Source organism: Cervus elaphus, chromosome 30 (genome assembly GCF_910594005.1).
Source record: "Cervus elaphus chromosome 30, mCerEla1.1, whole genome shotgun sequence".
NCBI lineage: Eukaryota > Metazoa > Chordata > Mammalia > Artiodactyla > Cervidae > Cervus > Cervus elaphus.
The window spans coordinates 51,801,672-51,829,390 of NC_057844.1; the positions used below are offsets into that span (position 1 = coordinate 51,801,672).

Genomic DNA, 27,719 nt, shown 5'->3' on the forward strand with positions numbered 1-27,719 from the left:
TAACTTACAGTTCTAGACTGACACTGATATACAAGAAAATGAATTACTACTGATATTATTTTTGATGTTGAAAAAAATCAAACTTTTGACAATTTCATTAAAGAAAATCCCAGAACAATCAAGAATTGCATAAGGCTAAAGATTTATGAGGTCTCTACTGCTTTTTCTCCAGATTGGCTATTTTTACCTTGTATCCGGTTAGTCATTAGATTTGCCTTCCTAACATGATGATTTCTATTGTCCTGGTTATCTTTAAAAACCATTAATCTGTGCCAATCTGTGCCCAGGCAGATATTCTAGCTTTCCTGGTCAAGCTTGGCAGTATGCCTTCTTAACCCTCTCTAATGCAGAACACTTAACAAAGTCTATATAGTAAAAAGTGTTGACAATCACCACCTCCATTCAGACATCAAATACTTATTAACAACATTAGTATAGCATGAATGTGCAAGCATTATTATAGGTGATTTTGTTTTTTTTTTTTTTTTTCAAATAGAGAACAGATGAAGTGAGAAAGCAGTCAATTCTCTATAAGTGGTTATGTGAGTTTCAGAGGAGAAGATGAGATTTCAGATTTTTTAAGAAATGAAATTTGGAAAGTTCCATTAAAGTGGTGGAAATTAGGAAAAGGGAGATGATTATCACAAGTCAATCATTGTATGGGCTAGGGAAGAGGGAAAAAGGAAATGATTTGTGATCTGGGATAAATTGATAGCGACTGGGCTTTGATGCAGAAAAGACAGCTCTCAATGATTGTAGTAGGGGGCAGCCATAATTCCTTTTCCTTCTTCCCTCCTTCTTTATACAGAAAGAAAACCTCAGATTGTCAACAGTCTTATCACAGTGAAAGACAGAAACAGATGAAAATAACATTGAACAATTGGGGGATTTAGAGAGATTAGCTTTCCTTTTCCCTGTTTTAAGCTATCAGCCTCTGAAAGTTTTATTGGTTGTGACCAATTCATATAAAGTACTGGAGTCATCATAGAGTTATTTCTACTTTTCCAAGGTTGCTTTTTTATTAAAGATGGCTTTTCTAAACCTTCAAAGTGTTTGGATTCAAAATGTTGATCCTCTGATTTCCACCCTTGATATGAATGATTTTCATGTTTAAGGCAGACAATATCTCAACACATGTATTAAAGTTAGCTTCCCACCAACCCACCCTCAAAGGATAAAGAAAGCAAAAGTTGAAATGTGGAAAGAACTTTTAAATTGAATCAATCATGATTGAGTCATGGTTGGGTCCTCACTATAGGATAGTTAGTATATCAGCATTTGGCATGAGAAGAGCTGCTTGAATTAAATATTTCTAAAGATTTCTGATGTTTTAGGTACTGATAACATCTTACTCCTATTGTGAGAAATCTGCTGTTGAATTTCTCTCTTTCTCTCTCCACTGCTCTGCTTTCTCCACCCCCTCCAATGTTGTAAAGAAACCAAGGCCTTGGAAGTCTTATTAAAGTTAATCAAAGGGCTGACAAAATCGAGAAAGGGTAAGTAAAGGTTCTAACGTGACGGGGCTCCCTTTTTTCATGTTAGCTTTTTACACCTCATTAGAAATGGAGTGTTATGGATTCCTCTGTCACAGATGAGCTATTGCACTTTGGGGTCTGTCAGAGAGGAAGTAAGGAATATGATGAATCCTGTTTCCATAAGACCACATGCTTGAGTGGCACTAATGTGCAGGAAAGCCTGTTATTCTATATTATCTTAAATAATTTAAAAATGAGACAAATTTTCTATTTAAATTGAGAAATATAAAGGACAAAAAAGCAAAGTGAGAGGTGTGTTGGTAAAGTCTTTTTTTTTTTTTTTAATTTATTTGGTTGGCTTGGGTCTTAGCTGAGGCATGAGAGATCTAGTTCCCTGACCAGGGATTGAACCTGGGTCCCCTGCATTAGGAGTGCAGAATCTTAACCACTGGACCACCAGGGAAGTCCTGGGGGAGACTTTCTAAACTGTGGAAATTAATAAAGATAAGTTAATGAAAAATTACATCACAATTTCTCCAGTCAGTTGGCCCTGGGAACATCAGACACCCTTTCAGGGACGTTCTTGTTTATACGGTTTTCAGAGAAAACTGAATGCAACCTAACTGATATAAGGTTTTCATGTTTTTCCCAAAGAAGCCAAGATCTCAAAGAGGTTATTAAAGCAAATGCCACGACAGATCAGACAAGCAGAGGGTGAGATCTGATTTTATGTTTTCGAATCTTGGTTATTTTCTCCTGGGTTAGCTGTGTGATTTTCTCAGTCCACTGAAGGGGGACATATCTTTGAGTCTGGCTCCTCTCCTCTGCGTCTGAACCTTATTGCCCCGAGCTTTACCTTGGAGAGTCTATAGTATGTTCTATCTTAATTTAAATTTACGTGGCCCAATAGAATTCCAGAGATTAAGTTAACTTTTTATTGGTAGAAATGTTTTATAACAAAAATGAATTTAATACTAGTATAATAATTTTCTCCAAAAGCTTGAATTAATCATCAATAATGTGGAATGTGTATATTAAAAAATACTATGGGAATACTTTAAAGCTGATCTAATTTTCTTTTTTTTTTTTTTAAGAAGTGAAGACCTTGATAGCATTATCAAAGTGAATCCCAAAGAAAGTGCCAACACCAGTGGGTAAGACATACTAGTGTCTTTAAATCTGATTTCTATAAGTGACAATAAGATAAAATGAGTTGGCATTTTAATTTCAGAAACATGTTTTACTAGCATGGAATTGGATAATAATGAGGGGCTACATGACCTTTCACTCAGTCGTGTCTGACTCTTTGCGACCCCATGGACTGTAGCCTGCCAGGCTCCCCTGTCCATGGAATTCTCCAGGGAAGAATACTGGAGTGGGTTGCCATGTCCTTCTCCAGGGGATCTTCCCAACTCAGAGAGTGAACCTGGGTCTTCTACATTGCAGGCAGATTCTTTACCATCTGAGCCACAGGGAAGCACAAAGTTAAAATGATTTGGCACTTTAATTTCAGAAATATGTTTTACTAGCATGGAATTGGATAAGAATGACAGGTCACATGACCTTTCCTCCTTGCTCCCCATGAAATTGCTTATTTTTGAAGAATTGTCCCAAATGTTTGATAGGAAGTTACCTTTTCTCCCAGATTTTGGTTTGGCTTTAGAGGTGAGTTACTGAATTGAATTTCTTTGTGTCTAAAGAAAGTACAATCTTGACATTTTAAAAGTGAGTTTTTAAAATGGCCAAGGTAACCAAGAGTAAGGCTTGATTAAAACTCTTGACAATCAACTTCTCTAAGGATGGTGGCTCAGAAGGCAGTCCAGGGGAGGCGCTGGGCAGGTACACACTCTGTGAGTCAGAGCCTCTCATCCTGGTCTTGCTCAGAGCTGGGTCCACAAGGCAGCAGGGCCCAGCTGCAGTACTTCTGCCACCTCCTACTGCCCCCTTTGGATTCGGGCTCTGCCCTTTCTGATATTTCTCAGTGCCTTTTAATGGAGGAAACATGCATCTACCCGAGAAGTGAGTCATTTATTTTCCTACCATGTTAAGGCCTTTTTCTTGCTCTTATGACTTACCATAATCTAATTATGGGCTTCCCTGTTGGCTCAGATGGTGAATAATCTGCCTGCAATGCAGGAAACTTCCAGGGGAAGATCCCCTGGAAAAGGGAATGGCTACCCACTCCAGTGTTCTTGCCTGGAGAATCCCATGGACAGAAGAGCCTGTTGGGCTACAGTCCATGGGATTACAAAGAGTTGGACATGACTGAGCAACTAACACACACACACAATCTAATTATATTCTAAAAGGCTTGATTTGGGGGAGTGGTTGCATTTATATGAAGACATATATTTTTCTTATTATTTTTAATACTGAAAAACTATTATTTATATTGTTACTGTCATCTAAAAATAGAACAGGCAACTATATCTGATTTATTAGATGAAAATTTACATTATATCTGGATCCAGTATAGAACTTTATCTATTAATAGCTTACATTACTTCAGTGCCACCCATCTGGGATATTTTAATAAGATGTATCTGAGGGCAAGGTGGATTTTGTTAAATAGCAAGTAATTTAATGTATACATACACATTTTGAGAATAAAACAGAAACATGCTAAGTTTCTTGTTGATAAATTAAGAAACTTAAATGGTTTTTAGCTCAGGATATGAGAGAAAAGTTTTAATTTGCATTTATAGCTTTGAAAATTACATTGGTAGAGAATGTGTATATTTTATCGCTTCTTAATTTTTCCAATCATTGTTCACTTGATTAGTGTTTTATTTTAATGACATTCATTAAAACTCATTTCCTTACTCAAAGGAAGCAAGACCTCAATGGGCTTATTAAAGTAAATCCTGAAACAAATAAAAATATTAAGAGGTAAGTAAGTTAAAGCTTTTCATTTCTCCTTTGACATTTATAAACTCACTGGAATTCTGAGTACTTGCATTCAGGAGAGCAAATTGGAATTCAAACCAAACAGAACTATTTTTTCCCAAATACATCATATTAGGCAATTCTATATGACTGATACACAGAAGTGACCTCTTGCATTTTATTCTCAAGTGGCATCTGCTATAAGGTATATTTTGAGAAATTTAATGGGAATTTGACTACCCTTATCTAGTATTTATTTCTTTGTGTGTGTGTGTGTGTGTGTGAGCATGTATGTGTATGTACAGTGTAAATAGTAATGTCATGTATGCACACTTTATATTTAGAATGGATAGCCAACAAGGGCCTACTGTATACCACAGGGAACTCTGTTCCATGTTATGTGACAGCCTGGATGGGAGAGAAGGTTGAGGAAGAAGGGATACATGTATATGTATGGTGAATCCTTTTGCTGTCTACCTGAAACTATCACAGCATTGTTAATTGGCTATATTCCAATATAAAATAAATCAAAAGTTTAAAAAAATATACTTTAAGTGAATTTTATTTATTAAAGATATAAAAAGTGTGTTATGTATAAATGTATGTGTGTATATATAAGTGTGTTGATATGTATATGAGTGTGTATTAATCAGGATTCTCCAGAGAAACAAAACAGTAGAATATACAGGTAGAAAGAGAGATTTATGATAAGGAATTAGCACATACCCTTATGGATGCTGAGAGTTCCCAAGATCTATTGTTGGCAAGCTGGAGACCCAACCAGTTGTGTAGTTCCAGTTCCAGTTTGAAGGCGTTAGACCAGGAGAGCCCATGTTTAAGCTTCAATTCAACGGCAAGGGAAGAGCAATGTTTTAGGTCAAGCACTCAGGCAGGCAAAGTCTCCTCTTACCTAAGCCCTTCTGTTCTATTCAGTCCTTCAACTGAACAGCCATGGCCCACCCATGTTGGGGATGGCCATCTGCTTTACTCAGTCTACAGATTCAGATGTTAAGCCCATCCCCAAACTCCCTCACAGCACACCTGGAATGATATTTGACCAAATATCTGGGCACCCTGTGGCCTGGTCAAGCTGACATGTGAAATTAACCATCACAGTGTGGATATGAAAGTGAAACTAAAATATAAATGCCTGTGACTATCAAAAAAAAAAAAAAGAAAAAGAAAGTGAAAGTGTTAGCTGCTCAGCCGTGTGACTCTCTGCAATCCCATGGACTGTAGCCCACCAGATTACTCTGTCCTTGGATTTCTCCAGGCAAGAATACTGGAGTGTATACCATTCCCTTCTCCTGGGGAATCTTCTCAACCTAGGGATCAAACCCAGGTCTCCTGCATTGCAGGCAGATTATTTACCATCTGAACCACCAGGAAAGCCCATCACAGTGTGTATATTTATATATATATAAATGTATATGTGTGTATGTAAATAGTATGTGTGCATAAGTGTACATGTATGTATGTATGTGTAGTGTATATAAATAAGTGTATTTTGTGGGTGTGTAAGTAGTGTGTGAATGTGTTTATGTACAGATTGTGTGTGCATGTATACTATATTTGTGTGCAGTGTGTATATATGTATGTTGTGCAATGTATGTTTAAAGACGAAGAGGTTAACAAAGTGTACTTTGTAAAAGAATTGCCCTACCCATGAATTGCCAAGGAAATCTGGAAAGCTTATGTCCTCTTGCTTTTTTTTTTATTTTTTAAAAAACAGATGGAACATATCTGAAACTGAGCTTGTTGTCATGTTGCTGAGGAGCGTACCAAGTAATTCCATGTGGTTTCTTTTGAACCTCTTTCCATTCCGTTCACTCAGAACATGATATTATGAGTTGATTCTAAAATGTGTCACTAATGCCTGCAGGCCCCGTCAGAGCCAGGGCCCGGCTGGCTGAAAGCTGGTGTGCATCATCAGGCCGTCCTATTCTCAGCAATGCTGGTGTGGTTGCAGAACCAGTGACCCGTCGTTACAGACATGTGCAGTTTTTTGCAGCTAATAAACTGAGAAGAAAGCACTGATTTCCCTGGTTACCTAGGTGTTTCAGGGAGGGAGCTTGAGGCAGTGAAAGGGAGCAGGGAGTCTAAAGGATCAGGGTTCAAATTCTGGCTGTGTCACTTGCCCCATGCATCAATTTAGAGATCATAATACTATCACATTTGGCACATTGGAGATAAATAATTAATAGCAATAATAAAGATTCACATGAATTATGTTTTCTTAATGATTTAGATGGGGCTTCCCTGGTGGCTCAGCAGTAAAAATCTGCCTGCCAGTGCAGGAGATGTAGGTTTGATCTCGGTTGGAAATATCCACCAGAGAAGGAAATGGCAACCCCCTCCAATTTTCTTGCCTGGAGAATCCCAGGGACAGAGGAGCCTGGCAGACTACAGTCCATGGGGTTGCAAACAGTTGGACATGACTTAGTGATTAAACAACAACAATGATTTGGATACTTTTAAATACTTAATTTACTTTGACTCTACAAGAAAAATTTATGTTTTACCTTTCTAATTTTTATTAAAGAGAGTATTTCAAATCATTACCTATTGTTTTTCATAGGTTGAGGGGGGGTGTGTGTGTATGTGTTTGCCTATGTGTACACTTGCACACACATACACACAAATGTATGCATTCACATATGTATACTTGTGTGTGCATATGTGTGTGTCTACATGTGTCAATGCATATGAGTGTATGCATGTATGTGCAGACGTATGTGTGATTGTATACATCTGTACAAATGCTTGTGTGTGCCTGAATATATGTGTGAGTATATCCATGTGCTTTTGTATGTATATAAGTACCTATGTGCACGATTGTGTATGTGTGTGTACTTGTGTGTATGTGTGTAAGAGTGTTGCAGTCTGTGTGTCTATTCGTGTATTTGTATGTGTGTGCTTCCTGGGAGCTTTAAGGGCAGTAGTCTTCTTTTTTTCCTTTTACCAAGCACCATTAAACTCTGTGGATCTCTTAAAAATAAAATAAGATTGTCTCCCTCCCTTATTAAAAAACTTCCAAAATTCTCTTAATTCAGGTAGAATTAAGTTCTAAACTTGAGCAATGGCCTCTCACATGTTCAGTAAAGTCCAGCCAAACTTACCTCTTTTCTATCCAGCCTCACTTCTGCATTAACACTTCTGTTACCTTCTCAAAGAGATTGTTTCTAACCATTGAATATAATTACATCACCACGCCCTTCTCCAAACCTAGCATCACCGGCACCTGGCACTGATTTTTAGGACCATATGTTATTATCTAGAATTGTAGCATTCACTTATATGTTTGATTGCATGTGGCCTGCCTCTTGCCAAGTTAGGATGGAAGCTTCTTTTTAAAGTTTACTTGTTTTAATTTATTATTTTTGACTGCTCTGGGTCTTTGTTGCTGCACGTGAGCTTTCTTTAGCTGCAGGGAGTGGGGCCTGCCCTCCAGGCGCAGTGCATGGGTTTCTCCTTGTGGTGGCTTCTCTTGTTGTGGAGCACAGGCTGTAAGGCTTGTGGGCTTTAGTACTTGTGGCTTGTGGGCTCTAGAGCGCCTAACTCTAGTAATTGCGGTGCCCTTAGTTGCTTGCGGGCTTCCCTGGAGGCTCAGACGGTAAAGCGTCTGCCTGCAGTGCGGGAGACCCGGGTTCAATCCCTGGGTTGGGAAGATACCCTGGAGGAGGAAATGGCAACCCACTCCAGTACTCTTGCCTGGAAAATTCCATGGACTGAGGACCCTGGTAGGCTACAGTCCATGGGGTCACAAAGAGTTGGACGTGATTGAGCGACTTCACTTTCACGTTCACTTTAGTTGCCTGCAGCATGTAGGATCTTCCCAGACCAGGGATGGAAATAGTGTCCCCTGCCTGCATTGGCAGGCAGATTCTTAATCACCAGACCACCAGGGAAGTCCTGGAATGGATGTTTCTTTAGGTTTAAGCCTGTCTGTATTGTTCACAGCTATCCCAGCACTTGGGGCCATGGTAGGCTTTCCGTAACTGTTTGTGGATTGAAAGACTGCATAAATATTGAAGAGATATACACTATGAGGCACTGCTTCCCTCCGTGGAGCTCAAAATATTATTTTCCATTACACTTTAACTAGCACATTCTTCTTTATTGAGTTTATGAACCTTAAAATTTACACAACCCTCTGTGTGCTTTATTCAAAATAAAGAGATCAAGGTCTCCAACAGAAACAACAGAGATATTACAAGGGAGGAGTTGCAATGCTTAAGCTGTGGGATTTCTTCTTGAGTACTCAAATGAGTACTACCGTTTTTAGTACTCAAAATACTAGAAACAGAATCCTGGGAATACTTTTTTTCTCAGTCACTGGCATTCAAATTCCACATATTTTGTTTAGGCCACAAAGGGTTAAAAAAAATCAACATAGGATATTCTGGGGTAGAATAGTTGTTTTTTTGGGGGGGTTAACAATTTCATTATTTGCATGAAAAAGTTTCAAACTTTTTATTACTGCTTTTAGCATGGATGTGCACATTCTCAGACATCTGGAAATAAGTAAGAACTTGAGTCAGCATCTAGCTAGCTGCTTCCAGATATCTGTATCTTTGATGTTGCATTGATACCACCTTGGAGACTTTATGACCTGATCTTAGCAGGGCCATGGGGCATGGGGATACGGGGTGTAAATGTGCCTTCTATGGATGTTCTTCATCCATATGGTATCCACCGTAGATCAGAGGCACATTGGCTGCCACTGGGAATGTGGAAAACACATGTAGAAGCAACAGGAAAAAGAAAAATTCCATTAAGATCAGAAGCACATATCCTAAAGGGTAACTGTAAAATATTGAGTCATTCTCAGTGACTACATGGTGTTTTACATTACAGTTTTAGATTGTAACTTACATTTCAAAAGTTGATAGATTTTAATCTTCTTATTGTTTATTGCCAACACAACTAGTCAAAATTTGTAGTTTTAATACACAGTAGGTACCAGCAGGAGATAACAGATTGTATATTATGGACTTTAACAAATTGCTTCTTGTTATTGTTGTTCAGTCGCTGAGTCATGCATGTCTGACTCTGCAACTCCATGGACTACAGCAAGCATGCCTGGCTTCCCTGTCCTTCACCATCTCCAGGAGCCTGCTCAGACTCATGTCTATTGAGTCGGTGATACCATCCAACCATCTCATCCTCTGTCACCTCATTCTTCTTTGCCTTCAATCATTCCCAGCATCAGGGTCTTTTCCAAGGAGTTGGCTCTTCACATCAGGTGGCCAAAGTATTGGAGCTTTGGCTTCAGCATCAGTCCTTCAAATGAATGTTCAGGGTACATTTATCTAAATCCAGTGTTTAAATAGAAAATCTGCTAACGGCTGACAATTTTACAAAATGAGGGTTCTCCAAAGTTCAAAATTCCCACAGCATGTTGGAAGCTGATGGGTAGAGTTGTGCCTTGCGGAATGTTCCAGGAACGTGTACACAGACTATTACAGAATATGTTTAGAGCCCCTGGAAAAGGCAAGGGCATAGCATTCAAAGAATCAAAGCAGAGTCCTATCTCAGTGCTTGCTAGTGCCTGATGGCTCCAAGATTAAAATATGGTCTCTATGAGTCTCAATGGGTTTCAGAGATGTATAAATCCCTACATGCTTCTGTGTGCCTTTAACAATCTTCAGCTCTTTGGCATGATCTTAATGTTTACACTGTTTCTGAGTTTTAATGAATAGTTTTATCAACTTGGTTGTAATCTGTTATTAACTTTGCTATTTTTTCTATGTTTTAAAGGGGCCAGAGTCTTGATAATCTCATCCAAGTGACCCCTGAAGTTAACAGAAGTAACCCAAGGTGAGGATTATACCTTATCTTTCTTCCTTCCATCAATTTGTGCATCAAGTTCTGAATCAGTTTGTGGCTCTCATTAGAGAAGCTGTGTTGAAAAGTGGTTTGAAGTCAAAATATCTGAATTCCATGACTTATCAGCTGGGTACGTTTGAGCAAGTCCCTTGAATACTAAGCTGATACTTATTTAGTTATAAAATGAAGATCATAATGTCTGTTCCACTTTTGTCATTTGATTATTATAAAGATCCTGTGAAATAATGGATATAGCATTCCTTTAAAGGAAAAAGTGTTTAAATCCAAAAGTGTTTGAATTTCCATTTAAATCCCTTAAAATGGAAATTATTAACAGAACACAGTTTAATTATAGCTATTGCATCAGGTAGAATACTAAATGAGGCTGACAGGGTGAGATTTTTTGGCAAATAGTTGCAGAGATGATCTTTTAAACTCACTCTTGCCCTAATTTTATGGTTTTATTTTGAGGGTATATAGGAAACTGATACCAATGAAAATCAAAAGTTTTACTCTTTTAAGTGAAACACTAGACTGGTATTGATTTCTCTCAAAACTTAATTGTAAAATTCATCGTAAGCACATATATCCTTTAAAGTAATTAGTTTGACTTAATTAGTTGACATAATTTCACTTTTACTTATTATGTTTCTTTTTGTTTAAAGTTCCAAAGACCTGGATAACCTCATCAAAGTGAACCCAAGAACTGGGAAAAGTGCGCAAGGGTAAGATTTAATACATTGCTTTTTTGTTTCATGTTAACCAATGCTTAAAAACATACTTAAATCATCATTTCAGCAGACTAACACTGCTATAGTATCAATGTATCAATGGTTGTTCAAGAAAAACCATGTAACCTGCACCACCTCATATGTAAGCTGTTAAAGATTTTGGTTAGCCAATTTCTAATATAATGTAGGTATTTTGATTCATTAGGTGCAGTGTTTTCCCAGGATGGACAAGACACTTTTTTTTTTCACAATTAAATATCATTTATCTGAAATGTCCAGAATAGCAAATTCATTGGCAACCAAGAAAACAAAGTGTTTGGCTGTCAAGGGCTGAGGGGAATGATGGTTTATTGGGTATAGACTTTTATGTGCAATCAGTTAACTTAACTATTTCTTTTTTAAAAAACTTTTTGTTTTGTATTGGGGTATAGCTGATTAACAATGATGTGATAGTTTCAGGTGGACGGCAAAGGGACTCAGCCATTCATATACATGTGTACATTTTCCCTCAAACTCCCATCCAGGCTATCACATAACATAGAGCAGAGTTCCCTATTCCAAACAGTAGTGGTCAGGACACTTTTATCGGTTGATTTGTTTATTTTTCTTAAGCAGAGAGATGGCACAAGAGAGAGGAAAGAGCATCAGACCAGAGCCCAGAGATATGGGTCTGGGCAGGACTCTGCCCTCCCTGACAGTGAGAAGCGGGCCTGATCACACTCCTGTTTGGACTTCGGTTTTCTCATCCTCACAGTGAGGAAATTGGGCCAGATGCTCCCTTGTCACTTCCAATGTCAATTCAGTTAATAATTTCCAATAAGATGGTTGGTGTTATGATAAGTGTGCACACTCTGGAGTTAATTACATAGCTTTCCGTTCCAGCCTTGCCACTACAGGCCATGTGGGGAAAACTTCATCTTTGTGGGTTTCAGCTTTTCCTTTTCTGAAATGGAGATGATGATACTTCCTATTGTTGACCTGAAACAAATAGACTGTCAGATATTTCTCCAGCCAAGATGGATTTGCTCAGATCATCAGAGAATTGTAGTTTGGGGTCTGCAACCATGGGGAGCCACATGCAAGTCCCTGAAGGAGAAGGAAGATCACTTTTATAGAGGGGAGGGGGGAAAGGATACTGGGAGGACTACGGTAAACGAAGAGTTCACAGCTTTTCACTGGCTGAGTCCTTGCCAGGAAAGAAGAAAAGTCTTTCCTCTTCCTGCTGGCTTCTGCTATTGTCACAGGGCAGGAGAGAGCCCCCCTGATGGTCTCCCAACTCTATTTCATTGAGGTTTCAGTTTATTAACATTTTTATACTATTTCATAGGGTTGATATAAGTATTAAATCATATAAATCACGTAAATCACTTAGCACAGTGCCTGGCACATCATGAATTTTCTGAAACCACTAATTATTGTTCACTATTTCCATGTGGTTATAGCTAGGTCCAAATATATATTTTCAGAGTCAACATTGAAAGCCTCCAATCCCTTGAGATGATCTCTATTTTAATAAATATTTTCTAGTAAAATATCTTTGTAATAAAAAATGCTTTTCCATTTTTGTAAATATTTTCAACACTTTGATGTAACCTGTCATATGATCTCATCCTTTCTTCCATGTCTTAAAGGGACCAAAGTCTTGACAACGTCATCAAAGTGACTCTGGAAACAAACAAAACTAACCAAGGGTGAGGTTTATGGAACTCTTCTATTTCTCCATTTTATTCTGTTCAACTTAGAAAATATGATAAAACTGATTGTTCTATCAAAGAAACCGCCAATAATGGGACCCAAAACCACAGCTCTGTGTCAGAAACCTAATGTTCAATTCCTTTATTCAGGGATCCCTGGCTGTGAATATTTGTGGAGGAATTCCTTAAAATATGAGAATAATCTCTTATCCATGTGAGATTTGTTTTCCATGCTTGGGATTTCCTCAAAATAAATCGAGATTCCTCCTGGGATGAAGCATCTTCCCCAAACAATTTCCTAGAGATAAGCAGCCTAAGAGAAGGTCTTCATGTAAAGAAAGTCTCCTTCATTCATCCTCCATCCGTCATCATTTTTTCCCTCTCCTCTTCCATTTACACTCCAATAATTCCTAAAGTTTGGGGGTCATTTAAAAAAATTATAGTTAGTTCATTGAAATAATAAAGAATACAAAAAAGAATTTTCTTTAAGGTACACTGTGTTGAGTAAACAAAGGGATATAGCCAAACCATGAACCTATAAACACATGTTGTTATGCTAGTTTGAATGTGAGTTAAAAATAAAAGGTACCAAAGCATGTATCTTCTCTCTCACAGAGTTTTCTATCTTATTTTGCTTCTAGGTATTCTATTTTAACAGTAGATAGCTATCATATAAAGTTTACTAGACTAGGTCAGGAGTCAGTAACTTTTGCTTAAAGGGCTAGGGAATAAAATTTCAGGTATAGGGGCCCAAAACAGTCTTTATTTAAACTAACGATCATTAATAACACATTGTAAAGGAATGGGAATGGCTATGTTCGAATAAAACTTTACTTGTAAAACCAGACTTCAGGCTGGATTTAGCTTGAGGACCATAGACTGCTGATTCCTAGGCAGTATTTCATATGGATGGGTGAAGAGGATCAACCCTGCATGTACTTGGAACAGCTTCCAAAACGCAGCCTCCGTTGCATATATTGCTTCATTCACTTTAGAGTTAGACCAAAGAATTTATCATTCTTTCGTTTGAATATTGAGTTCTAAATTGTCCTTATATTTTGTTCACTAAATGAAAGTATAATGTATTGTCACTGTCTGGGGGTCAGATAACGAATCCAGAGTCCATGTAATACTTTATGTTACAGATTAAAGATTCTATGAAAGACAGTTATCTCTTGTCCCTCTTCCAAGATGACTTAGTTTGTAAAGTGAAGAAAGCCTTAATAATATGACCTTTCCCATGCAATATGTGTGAGCCCTGTTTCAGCACCTGCCCTCTGCCATGTCTTGCATTATATCATGTGTTCATCTCTTCCACTTGGTAGTAAAATTTTTTAGTTTAGAGAATATCTGTTAGCTGTTCAATTCAGTTCAGTCCCTCAGTCGTGTCTGACTCTTTGCGACCCCATGAATCGCAGCCCACCAGGCCTCCCTGTCCATCACCAACTCCCGGAGTTTACCCAAACCCATGTCCATTGAGTCAGTGATGCCATCCAACCATCTCATCCTCTGTCATCCCCTTCTCCTCCTGCCCTCAATCCCTCCCAGCATCAGGGTCTTTTCTTTTCCAATGAGTCAGCTCTTCACATCAGGTGGCCAAAGTATTGGAGTTTCAGTTTCAACATCAGTCCTTCCAATGAACACCCAGGCCTGATCTCCTTTAGGATGGACTGGTTGGATCTCCTTGCAGTCCAAGGGACTCTCAAGAGTCTTCTCCAACACCACAGTTCAAAAGGATCAGTTCTTTGGCACTCAGCTTTCTTTATAATCCAACTCTCACATCCATACATGACCACTGGAAAAACCATAGCCTTGACTAGATGGACCTTTGTTGGCAATGTCTCTGCTTTTTAATATGCTGTCTAGGTTGGTCATAACTTTCCTTGCAAGGAGTCTTTTAATTTCATGGCTGCAATCACCATCTGCAGTGATTTTGGAGCCCGGAAAAATAAAGTCAGCCATTGTTTCCACTGTTTCCCCATCTACTTGCCATGAAGTAATGGGACCAGATGCCATGATCTTAGTTTTCTGAATGTTGAGCTTTAAGCCAACTTTTTCACTCTCCTCTTTCACTTCATCAAGAGGCTTTTTAGTTCTTCTTCACTTTCTGCCATAAGGGTGGTGTCATCTGCATATCTGAGGTGATTGACATTTCTCCCGGCTATCTTGATTCCAGCTTGTGCTTCCTCCAGCCCAGCATTTCTCATGATGTATTCTGCATATAAGTTAAATAAGCAGGGTGGCAATATACAGCCTCGACCTACTCCTTTTCCTATTTGGAACCAGTCTGTTGTTCCATGTCCAGTTCTAACTGTTGCTTCCTGACCTGCATACAGATTTCTCAAGAGGCAGGTCAGGTGGTCTGGTATTCCCATCTCTTTCAGAATTTTCCACAGTTTCTTGTGATCCACACAGTCAAAGGCTTTATAGATGTACAATCTTGGACAAATCATTTTACCTCCTTGAATTCTCAACTTCTTTATCTGTAAAGTGGGGATTGTAAGAATTACCTTCTTCAATGAACTACCAGAAAAATTAGCTTGTGAAGCATTTATTCCCCAAGTACTTATTAGACATTATCTATTGGTATTATTATTACTGTTACTGCTTTTCTTCATTGTTGAGTCCCCATTGCACCACTCAATGCTTAGTTCAAGCAAGATACCTAAGAAGTTATCTATTAGGTTGAATCTTATGAAATTGTTGACATTCAACAATTTTTGACCCACAAGATGACAATTTCAAATAATTCAATATAACAGAATGCAATAATTTACATGGAAGTATATGTACATGATAAAATTCATTTATAGGTTAATCCTAAAGATTAGTTAGGTTATAGAAGCCTTTCTAGCCTCTTTTCTTTTCAGGATATGTAACAAATTGTCCAATAATAATGTATATCAAGATATATATCTTGTTTAGGCCTTCTGATGTTAGAGCTGATATGAAAGCCCAGTGCAATAACAGAAATGTCTTTTTAGAGATTGTTGCCGTTTAGTCACCAAGTTGTGTCTGACTCTTTTGAGACCCCATGAACTGTATGTAGCCCGCCAGGCTCCTCTGTCCATGGGATTCTCCAGGCAAAAATCTGTAGTGGGTTGCCATTTCCTTCTCCAGGGCATCTTCTCAACCCAGGGATCAAACCTGTCTCCTTCACTGGCAGGCGGGTTCTTTACCACTGAGCCACAAGGAAAGCCCCCTTTTAGAGCTGTTATTGCCTATTTGAGTACAAAAGCAAATTTTATTGTCAGAAGTCTTCTTTGTTCTGATATAGCATTGCATGAAGCATGATTCTGAATTGTTTAATATCTTGGAGTAGCCTCAATGTTACATATTCATATTATGTATGAATACCTCCATACCTTAGAATCAGGAAATATACTCTTTTTAAAAAAGTCCCAGGTTTTTGTTTTATTTTATCCTGAGGAGAGGGAAGCAAGGAACACATGGAAATGATGTACAACTCAAATTTTTCTCTTGTTCATTACAACCTTGAAACAAATTCTAAATGCTTATTCTAGTACCAAATACAATCTAGGAAATAAGAAATTTAAGAGCAAATTAAATTTAAGGTTGTCTTGAAAGGAATAAGAATAAAAATAAATTTTCATATATATGTAGTTGTATAAGAAATGAATTTATAGTAGCTATCTGCTTTCACAGAGAACTAAAAAGAATATTCAAGTAAAATGAAGTTTTTGTTTTTTTTTTTTTTTTTTTTAATATTTATTTATTTTATTTATTTATTTGGCTGTTCCCAGCCTTAGCTGCAGCATGTGGGATCAAGTTCCCTGACCAGGGATTGAACCCTGGCCCCCTGCATTGGGAGCACAGAGTCTTAGCCTCTAGACCACCAGGGAAGTCCCTAAAATGAAGTTTTGAATTAGCAACAATCACTTTATTCAATATTATGATTGAAAAAATATACAAATTTAACTGATTTGATTTGATTTTACTAGCTATTAAAATTTACATTTTTTAGGAGCCAAGACCTAGACAGTCTTATCAAAGTGACTCCCTCAGCAAGGAAAAGGTAAGTTTATTAGTATTGTTGAAGACTCATGAGCAAGTCTTCAATTTATGCCCCAGAATAAAGTTAATTATTTGGCTAAGGATGTTTGAAAGGGGATATGAAAAAAAATGAGAAAAATTGATTTGCTGACATGTAATAATCCTGGACAGGTTTTTTTTTTTTTTTTCTGGACAGGTTTTTATATTGCTTCAATTTGTTACATTATAATATTGTTCAAATTGTAATATTGAAGTTAATTCTGTATAATGACTACCTGAGAAATTCATTTAATGCAATTATAGCTTAACTAGATTATTACTGCAAATTTAGTTAATAAATTATAAGTTCATAAAACTGAATAAACCAAAGAATATTGGCTTTATTCTCTTTCATAAACCTAAGGATTAATTTTTAAATGACTCTTCAGAAATTTGGTGACATAACATTCCAATGCTTGATTAGAAATATTACTGTAAGACTTTGAATATGCTCCTGTCTTCTTAAGAAGTTAAGACTCATTGTCCACTGGAGTAAAAGTTAAGAAAAGCATGACAGAGTAACTCCAAGCTACTTCTCGGAATTATTGTGATAATAATGTTGGTGAAAAGCCTTGTGCAGTTGTAAGGAATTATTGTGAACAGAGAGAGGAAGGAAGTGGGCAGGAGACAACGTGTGGTTACCTAATTCACCTTCAGTTATTGCTTAGGTACTTGGCCTAAGGAAGGCCTTAACTTTCATGCAACTCTATTTATTTATGAAAAGAGAATGGTGATATTTAACTCAGTTGCTTTGAGGATTTAAAAAAGGTAACCATTTTATACGAAGTAGAAACTCATTACATTTATCACTTTTTGTCTAGGATCCCATCAAAGGATTCACAAATGTCAAAAGAAAAAACACCAGTCATAAAATTTGCTGATTTCCAACTGCATTTGACCGTTTATTTTATTTTGTTTTAGCAGTGAACAAGGTCTTGATGAACTTATTAATGTAAGCCCCAAAGCTGTCAAAAATACCACTAGGTAAGACAAAGATGTTATTTATTTGCTTTGGTTTGTTTCTCCTTAACTAAGCATAATATGAATATAAATAACTTGTAATCATTCCATGGGCAAACTGAATGTAAATCTTGAAAAGTCATCACGAATTTTATATGTCTCTGAAAAATTAGATATGTATTTGCTAATAGAAAGACAGCTCAGATAAAGCAGCTGAAGGGAGTGACTGGGGTAGAAATGTAGGTAGCCTGTGCCCTGCTTATGATTTGTAGTATTGATGGCAATACCTTTGTTTCTGGGTTTGATTAAAACTTGTTAATGGTTGTTAATTTTTGAAAAAGAGCTGGACACCTCATCCAGATTAATTACAAGCAATTTTATTCATCTCATTTTTGGAAAGTGTTTGATAGTTGGTGGAAATTTTATGAGGTTCATTATTTTTTAGATGATTTGCTGCTCCTAGCAAAGCAATGGACCTAAAATGATAATTCTTTAAGTAGTATCTGTGATGATGAAAAATGAAATTCAGTTTTTGCCTCTGGTTTATGGAGATTTTTATACCATTATACACTACTATTATAGACATATGTATATATTTACATTATATATTTATATGTAATATTGTGTATATTTAGATTTTTATATCATTATATACCACTATTATAGATATATATGCATATATTTGTACATATTTTTAAATGTTTTCATGATTTCACTTTTTTGAGTTTATCTGGTACATAGAAAAATCACAAATTTTGGAGATGGAAAGAAGGAACCTCAGAGGACTCATAGCCCAGTTAGTTTGAACAATTTCGTGAACCACTATCCCAGTTAAAGCAGGGCCTGGTGGCTCAGACAGTAAAGAATCTGCCTGCAGTGCGGGAGGCCTGGGTTCAATCCCTGGGTTGGGAAGATTCCCCTGGAGAAGGGAATGGCTACCCACTCCTGTATTCTTGCCTGGAGAATCCCCATGGACAGAGGAACCTGGCGGGCTACAGTCCATGCAGTCTGCAGAAAGTTGGACACGACTGAGCAACTTTCACTTTTCACATTCTAGTCAAACCTATTCAATTTACAGAAGGGGAAATTAAGACTCAGAAAGGTTAAGTGATTTGGCCAGGGTCACAGAGAAAACTAGTGGAAGATGGAATAGTGGTTCTGTGATCTGTTAGGCAGTGAATAATTACTGAACACCTACTGGGTTTGAAGCTTACAACTAGGTATCATTAGGTGCACATTAGGTATAATTATAGGCCGTGGGTGCCAAAAAAGAGAATTCAGTAGACATACTCAATCTTATTAACAGCAGGCAATTATCATAGATTAAAGCTAATTATGGACTGGGGGCACAGAGATGGGACTCCAAGACAATAATAGGTTGTCAATTTAAAATATTACATGTACTGCTTGCTGAATATAGAATGTGTTGTCAGTGAGTTGCATTTAAAAAGAAAAGGAGAAATGAAATAGCTAACTTAATAAATATGACAATCAATAAAATTCATATTCATAGATTCCTAGGAGTAGAAGATGGGCAGAGGATTAGGCCCAATCCAGTCTTCTCATTTTACAGATGAGAAGACCAAGGCCAGGGGCAAATATCTCATAGCCTTCCAACTCCCAGCCCAACTCCTGGTCTTTAAGTCACAGCTCACGGACTTTGATCTTAAAATAAATGAAAGTTGATCTAGCACCTCAGGAAATAGTGGAAATTATAAAGCTAGGCCTTTTGCTCTTGCCATGGGACAGCTAGGGGATGTTCTCCACCGCTTTCACAGGGTCATTGGAAATGTTACTTCTGTCTTTGAAGTGACTATGGCACAAATTTATGCCAATGACCGCAAAACACCTCATAACTTTTGAACTACATGAAAGTGGGTGCGTGCTAAATCACTTTAGTCATGTCCGACTCTTTGCTACCCTGTGGACCGTAGCCTGCCAGGCTCCTCTGTCCATGGGATTCTCCAGGCAAGAATACTAGAGTGTGTTGCCGTCCCTCCTCCAGGGGATCTTCCCCACCCAGGGATCGAACCCAGTCTCTTATATCTCCTGCATTGGTAGGTGGGTTCTTCATCACTAGCACCACCTGGGAGACCCACATGAGAGTAATGATAGCTAAATGTTCCAGTGTATCCCCCTATATCCTTAAAGCAAAATAAATGAAAGCAGTAACTTGAGTAGGAAAAACATAACATTTTTTCCTGGATAAAATTCAGATATCATTCCTGTGTTTTTTAAGAATCCAGGGCCTGAAAAAAGTGCCTTTAAGTTTTCAATTCATTGAGATAAGTTGCATGATACTATCAATCAAGGCAATTCAGGACTTTCTTTATTAACACAGGTGTTGTTTTTTTAGGAGAAGTGGTAAATCATAGCATGTGTTTATATGTTTTCTAAGCTGGTGTTTCTCAAATTGTAGACCACAATCCATTAAATGGTCTTGTAATTAATTTAGTGACTGGCAGTCAGCATTTCGCCCCCAATTAACTACAGTGAAACAGAGTAGAAAATGAGAGTTCTTCTTATGTAGTCTTACTTTGTGAAGTTTATATTTTATTATGTGTGTATGTCTGTCTGACTGACTGACTGGAAAGGTGAAGTATTGAGCTATGATGTAAAATGTATTTTTTAATGAGTTCTATGATAGAGTACTCTTAGAACTATGAGTAGAACTATAGAACTATGATACACTTCTATGATATAGCATAGTTCTAAGTTTTGCAATGAACCAAGTTTTCTGTCCTGGGCAGAAGAGTAAAAAAGGAAGTTCTCATGTTTATGTTCACATTTTTATACAATTTATGCTGGTAGGTGAAAATTATATGTAGTTACACAAAAATATTGCGATTGATTTTATGTAGTAAAAGGTTGAGGCTTAAAAAAAAAAAAGGTTGAGGCCTTTGAACATATTATTTCCTCTAAAAAATTTTATTCTTTGTACTTTTTTTTTCTTTTAATGTATGAATAATCACCATTTTAAAGATTGTCTTTCAAGCACAATTTAATTTTACACAAATTTTGTAACCAGTTTATACAAGAAAATAATATTTTTGATAATTCTCATATGTGTGTCATTTCTTTCATACTGTTTGTAGACACCAGTTGATTATCTTTAATTGAGAATATTATTACTGAAGATAATTCAATACAGTGAAAATTCATTTAAGGGCTTTTTGTCTGCCATGGAGATCTGAGGACAAGGATAAGAGCTGAAACTCAGTGAAGCCATGAGCTGGGAAGCCAATTCTATGGAAAGGCTTATGGGCTGGGGAGGGAAATGCACACCTTTTCCTCAGATTAAAAAAAAATTATTGGAATATAGTTGGTTTACAATGTTGTGTTAGTTTCAGATATATGGCAAAGTGAATCAGTTATACATTTACCACTCTTTTTTAGATTCTTTTCCCATGTAGGTTTTCTCAGACTTTTTGATGATTAACCTCCAAGTGGTTCTCCTTTAGTTCTTAATCTCCCATCAGACTTTTGAAGAGTAAACTATATTTTTATTTAAGGGAAAAGGACTTTGGAGGGGGAAAGAGATACAGGCAGGTAACTGTCTAAAATTTACTGGAAGCAGGTGTTATCAAGCCCAAGATTTCTTGTTACTGTGGGCTACTCTATTTCTTTGGATAAATATTATAAAGTGGTTTAGAAAAAATCACTAATTTCCAGCCCTTAAAAACAAAGTATTATATGGATGCAATGAGTGATAGCAAACCATGTTCTCTAACTGAGGAAAGAAAGTGATAGCATTTCAACTGGGAAGTGGACAGTTATCAGAGCATGTACCTAATCTGACCATGATTTCAGCTTTTTAAGTCATCATAGAGGAAAGAGAAGTCACAATTTTGATGGATTTCTGGAACTCTCTTTGCCAAGCCTTATGTTAAGTATGATCCCAGTTTTGGAGCTTATTAATTTTTTACAAAATGATATTGTTAGTTGGTGAATATGATTTTTAAAATATCAAGGACCTTGGAATCATTTGTATCTTCGTACTGTTAAAGAATTCCAGAGTAAAAGTGGTGAATCACAAGACGTTTGCTGTGGACTCTGAGTCAGCGTGCCCTGGTAGATGGGCTCTGACAACAAACTGTGTGAAATTAGAGTAATTTTTCTCCTGATCCTACATAATGTATCCTCCCTGGACTGGCTGAAAATGTATCTTAAGGCCATTCTATGCCAAACCAATAGGTCTCATAGATGAGTTTCCCTGTTGGCTCAGTGATAAAATATCCTCCTGCCAATGCTTGATCCTGGGGTTGGGAAGATCATCTGGAGAAGGGAATGCAACCTGCTCCAGTATTCCAGCCTGGGAAATCCCATCAACAGAGAAGCCTAGCAGGCTACAGTCCATGGGGTAGCAAAACAGTCTGACAATAACAACAACAACCAATGATAAAATAGCTAATCCCTTCTTCCAGTTCCAACCAACTTAAACCTGGATTATCTCTATAACAAAAGCTGCTTTATTTTTTTTCCTCTTAAAGAAATCAAGATCTTGATAAGCTCATCAAAGTGAATCCTGAAATTCTCCTCAACAATCAAAGGTAATAGAACTGTATTAATTTTTGTACTTTGGGTAGGAAGAATGTTCTGTTTTACTGTTATTTCAAGCAGATTTATAACCTTAGTGATCTTACCAAAAGAATTTATAATTAACCTTTTTATTTTTCTATTTAAAGAAACCAGGATCTTGATAACCTCATCAAAGTGAATCCTGCAGTAATCAGAAGCAGTCAAAGGTAATCAAATAAAAGCAGTCATTTCATAGCTCTTCTGTCTGTTGCTCCTGAGTGGAGTAGATTTATAATACTGGTTTATAGAACTAGCACAAACCAAAAAAAAACCCTATTACTAATTGGAGTTTGTGTTTTTTCTCTTTTTAACAGCCAAGCTTTAGACAATCTCATTCAAGTGAAACCTTCAGCACTCAGAAATACTAAGCGGTAAATGACTTTGCCTAACTATCTTGACATGTACCCAAAGTTCTTTCTTTCTTCTCTTTTTAAAAAAGAAGGCTTTTGTTTTTCTTGTGTTCAAATGAGCACACATTTATAAGCCATGTGCTTCCTGTCAGCAAAGAACATGTTGTACTCTTCTGGAATCAATTGCACTCTTCACATGCAGTTGTGTGTTTCTTATTTGCATGAAGACAAATTAATGTTTGTTGTCTATAAGAAATAGAGTATCAGGACTGAAATGAAAAGTGAGTGAAATTAATTAAGAGTAAAACACATTTTGGAGAAGCTGGACCAAGCCAGTGATTTACATAGATGCTTACAGAGGATTGGAGTATTGGAAAGGATATTGAGTCTTCAGAATTACAGCTCCACAGCAAATCCAGCACATTTTAACCTTGAACTTCCATTTTGAGTTTTGTAAATATCTTACAGTTCACTATCTTTATGTCATACATGTTTAGTTGCTAAGTTGTGTCCAACTCTTTGCAACCCCATGGACCCTAGCCCACAGACTCCTCTGTCCATGGGATTTCCCAGGTGAGAGTACTGGAATGGGTTGCTATTTCTTTCTCCAGGGAGTCTTTATGTCTTATCTTTATGTCATATCTTTCACCAAAAGAGCTTATTCATAGATAATGCACCAGAGTGCATTGTATCAGAGGTCTACATTGTTCTGCTGACCTGAAATTTCGCTGTAATAAATATATAGCTGGAAATTATAGTCTCACTATTCTGGGATGAAGAAAGCAAATAACATATAGAAAAGTGCTTTGAAGCCACGGGCAGCAAGAGAACAGTCTGACATGCTTATCAGCCTGGTTCTTATGTCTTTTAGTTTGTTTTCTACATTAGTGTTTTAATTTGCCCTTTCTATTTGTGTGTTTTTTTTTCTTCTTTTTAAAATTTTTACAGTATTGTGTTGGTTTCTACCATACAACACTGCAAATCAACCATAATTACATGTATATTGCCTCCCCACACCCAACCCTAGTCCTCTTCCCCCCCTGCCCCACCTCCAGCCTCCCTTTCCTCCCCCTATTCCACCCCTCTAGGACGTCACAGAGCGCCAGACTAAGCTCCTTTTGTTATACGACAACTTCTCATAGCTATCCAGTTTACACATGATAGTGTATGTATGTTCATGCTGTGCTGTGCTTCATCACTCAGTCATGTCCGACTCTTAGTGACCCCGTGGACTACAGCCCGCCAGGCACCTCTGTCCATGGGGATTCTCCAGGCAAGAATGCTGGAGTGGGTTGCCATGCCCTCCTCCAGAGGATCTTCCGAACCCAGGGATCGAACCCAGGTCTCCCCAATGCAAGTGGATTCTATACTGCCTGAGCCACCAGGGAAGCCCTGGAATTCTCCAGGCCAGAATACTGGATCGGGTAGCCTTTCCCTTCTCTAGGGGATCTTCCCAACCCACGGTCCAAACCCAGGTCTCCCACATTGCAGACGGAGATTCTTTACCAGCTGAGCCACAAGTGGGGGGATTTGATGATAATCAGCCAGGATATTCAAGAATCGTTGCAGAATAAACAGGGAAGACTGAGCTGCCTGTTTGAAAAAAGGTAGTTCATTCAATGTGTTCAGTTACCTGTATCTACAGTGTGTTTATGTGGCCCATTGATTTTAATGGGTAAAGAGAGGGGGCATTTCAACATGCCTCCCAGCAGAAATAATAGCCACAAAGCACTTTTACATCCAATTCAGTGACAGGAGCACTGATTATTTAATAGTGTAACAGCAGTGAATCAGAGTTGCTTTTGTGTGACTTTGCTGACATTTCCAGCAGCTGTATATTTAATTCACAGTTAGGGGCGGGATAAACTTCAGTCATCAATCAGAATGTGAGCAGGTGTCCCGAGCTCTTCTAGGAACCCAACAATGTGAACAAATGCAGATGTGCACAGAATTTTCATTTACTCAGGGAGAAACCGTGTGACTTTTAACAGTGAATTTCACATTTTCATGAACCAACATTAAAGAAAGATAAATATTTCTCAATTATCTCTAGCCTATAAGCAGCTGCTCCCATATGAAGGTTGAAACACATCCAGTGATACAGGTCTTTACTGTTTGAAGGGCATCCTTCATCTAAAATAGAAAAAATATTCTGAACTATTTGTAGAATTACATACTGTGTGTGTGCCAAGTCACTTCAGTCATGTCCAACTCTTTTTGACCCTATGAAGGTAGCCTGCCAGGCTCCTCTGTCCATGGGAATTTGCAGGCAAGAATACTGGAGTGGGTTGCCATGTCCTCCTCCAGGGGATCTTCTCAATCCAGGGATTTGAACCCGTGTCTCTTGTGTCTCCGGCATTGGCACGCAAGTTCTTTGCCGCTAGCGCCACCTGGGAAGCTCTTGTAGTATTATACTTGCTTCTTTATATAGTGAAAGTGAGGTCGTTCAGTCATGTCCGACACTGCGATCCCGTGGACTGTAGCATACATGTCTCCTCCATCCATGGGAATTTCCAGGCAAGGGTACTGGAGCGGGTTGCCATTTCCTTCTCCAGAGGATCTTCCCGACCCAGGGATTGAACCCGGGTCTCCCACATTGCAGGCAGATGCTTTACCATCTGAGCCACCAGGGAAGCCTTCTTTATAAAGGGCTTCCTATTTGCTGAGACATGTCTTGCTAGTATTTCAATAAGACAAGAATTCTTTCCCATCTTCTTGTTGCACCCTTCTTACATTTCTGCTCAAGGCGGAAAGCTGGAGGTGGGAGGCAACCTTGACCATGTCTGTTGCTTCATTCCCTGGAATCAACAGGTCACTTTGAACGCTTCTCCTAATTATCTCAGGCACCGAGACACTTCATCACCCCGACTTGCTATTATAGCTCAGCTTACTGTGAGCTCTCCCGACCAGTCCATGTGCTCTCAGTGGTACCTTCTGCCCTTCAGTCCATCTGCCACACTGTCGAGTGATCTTCCTAAAACATAAATCTGAGCCTGGCCTTCCTCTGATGAAATCCTTCAGTGGCTTCTCATTGCCACTGGATAACGTGTACCCCTTAACCTGGTTTCCAAAGCCTATCATGATGTTGCCTCCACAGGTTTTCCACCCCCATTCCCTGCTAGACTCCACCCACAAGCAAAGTCTAGCCACTCACTCTCTGACCTGCTCACACCTTGCTCCTCCGCCATCATTCCTGCGTGGATAACTGCTATTTATACTTCAAGTCTGAGCTTAGATGTCTTTTACTCAGGCTCTGAGAAGCCCACCCTGACCCATCACTTCTGCATCAGGTCCTTCTAGATGCTCTCAAGGTATTATTCTGTTCTACAGAATGTTTGCCTCTTACAGGGAATTATTATTTAATCATCTGTCTTCAACTATTGGATTTTTAAGAGCAAATGTTGGGTCTGTCTTGTTCACTTCTTTATCTACAGTGCCTAGCACCATGTGTGCACATATTAGGTGCTTAATAAATATTCTCTGAGTTACATACTAAATCTCAAAATAAATTCAGACCTGTGATCACCTAGCGAGATAAAACTTATAGTGCCTCATAACTCCAACACTTGGAGCCCTCAGGAGTAAAACCAGACTGGAGGGATCTGATATTGGCTCCCTTGCTTAAACCAATGGCTCTATTTTGAACCGCAATCTCATTGAACCAGAGTGAATTAGAACCACTGAAATTCTTGATCATATCTTATATTTAAAAATATCAGTTGATCATTTTCTCTATGGACCTGTTAATTTCTTTAATATAAAATCTTTAAGATTCCCTCACTGAAGCTAATTATAAAAATATGTAAGGCTGGGCCCATTTTGCAAAGTCAATAGGGTTGAAGAATTATAGCAGTTATCTCACTGTGTCCTGTACTTCCTTCAGAGAGATAAATATTCCTTTTGAACTAAAGCTTAAAGCCTAAGATTTAGTTCTTGGCATAAAAGAAGTACCATAGTGAATTTTTTATATGGAGGCTTTTAATTTTGCAAATGTGTTTGATACTCTGCAAAAACAATTTAAGTAAGCTGTAGAGAGAGAAACATATTGCTGCTTTTAATAAACACCTCCCACAGCCTCATAAGAGAGGAAGAGCAGTTGGGAGTGATCTGTTAACTTTCATGTAGAGCATATCTTATGAAAACCTGTATTATACTAGACGTAATGATAGCTTGATCCCTGGGATCTCTTTTTTTTTTTTTGGCTTAATCTACTCTGTTAAGAAGTGTTATATTCCTTAATGGGGCTGTAGAAAATAAATTACATGATTATAACAAATAAATACCTATATTCAAAATGTATGCTATGACTCTATATAACAGATAACTCATTTCTTCCTAAACATTTTGAAGTCTACATAAAGAAAAACATTTTTAGTTAGTATGGTTAACAAAATTTCTTTATAGCACTTCTCTCTGGATTCACAGAGAATTGGTGGTTTTTCTTAAAGTTGATTCCGACTGCTCATAAAATTAAAAAATTACCAGGTCATCCTTCCGTCGAACCACCACAGAAAGGGTTTGGAATCAAGCCTTTGTTCGACCCTGCTGCATTTGGCTGGGCTTCTATAAAAATCTATTTTTCACACTTTGACTCACAGCTTTTCATCTTCTACCATGGTGTAAAAGACATGACGTGATAGATGTGATCTTAATTAAAAAACGAAAATTTATTTTTACATTCTTCAGCTTGGGAAGTTTACGGGCAATCTCAACTTCTTTTTATTGATCTCCAAATCTAGCTGATGACATCAATCAGGCTGAACAGTCAGAGCAAATCCCCATTTTCTACTTTTCATAACCTGGAACTTTTAATTTTGCTTTAAATATTAGTATAGAGGGTTCAGAGTAAAATCTTATAACCCACTCTAGCGAACTTGATATGTGGCACTGTTTAATAAAAACAGCAAAAATTCTATAACCCTAGTAACATGGTGTATTTGATGATTCACAATTATATCCCTTTGGGAGTGTGCTTCTTTGAAGGTACGTACAGGTTCCAATTTTGAGTTATCTACCTGGAGTGGTTGGATTTGTGAGCTTCCCGTGGCTCCTCCTTGCTTAGGTCTAAATCCATTTCTGCTCTTCCTCACCATAGCTAGGATCCAAAAGACTGGGTCCTGGGGGTGGGGGTGGGGGATGGAAGTATAGACAGATCAAAGATGC

The 27,719-nt window shown here is 37.9% G+C and overlaps 1 protein-coding gene and 1 non-coding gene across 13 annotated transcripts in view; one reads left to right on the forward strand and one right to left on the reverse strand.

Annotated features, from left to right (window-relative positions):
- Positions 1 to 27,719, forward strand: part of SCEL (sciellin) — a 119,422-nt gene that overhangs the window by 62,430 nt on the left and 29,273 nt on the right. For 6 of the 12 annotated variants that reach the window (XM_043892382.1, XM_043892379.1, XM_043892384.1 and 3 more), the window contains 12 exons: positions 1,437 to 1,496; positions 2,130 to 2,189; positions 2,570 to 2,629; positions 4,305 to 4,364; positions 10,122 to 10,181; positions 10,856 to 10,915; positions 12,553 to 12,612; positions 16,601 to 16,651; positions 17,590 to 17,652; positions 22,119 to 22,178; positions 22,314 to 22,373; positions 22,521 to 22,577. In XM_043892382.1, the coding sequence (XP_043748317.1) occupies positions 1,437 to 1,496; positions 2,130 to 2,189; positions 2,570 to 2,629; positions 4,305 to 4,364; positions 10,122 to 10,181; positions 10,856 to 10,915; positions 12,553 to 12,612; positions 16,601 to 16,651; positions 17,590 to 17,652; positions 22,119 to 22,178; positions 22,314 to 22,373; positions 22,521 to 22,577 (711 nt within the window). The remainder of the gene's footprint in view (positions 1 to 1,436; positions 1,497 to 2,129; positions 2,190 to 2,569; positions 2,630 to 4,304; positions 4,365 to 10,121; positions 10,182 to 10,855; positions 10,916 to 12,552; positions 12,613 to 16,600; positions 16,652 to 17,589; positions 17,653 to 22,118; positions 22,179 to 22,313; positions 22,374 to 22,520; positions 22,578 to 27,719) is intronic. The other 6 variants (XM_043892377.1, XM_043892385.1, XM_043892376.1 and 3 more) reach the window with 5 other exon arrangements.
- Positions 1,866 to 1,938, reverse strand: TRNAR-CCU. The gene has a single exon. It is a non-coding gene; the product is annotated as a tRNA-Arg (tRNA).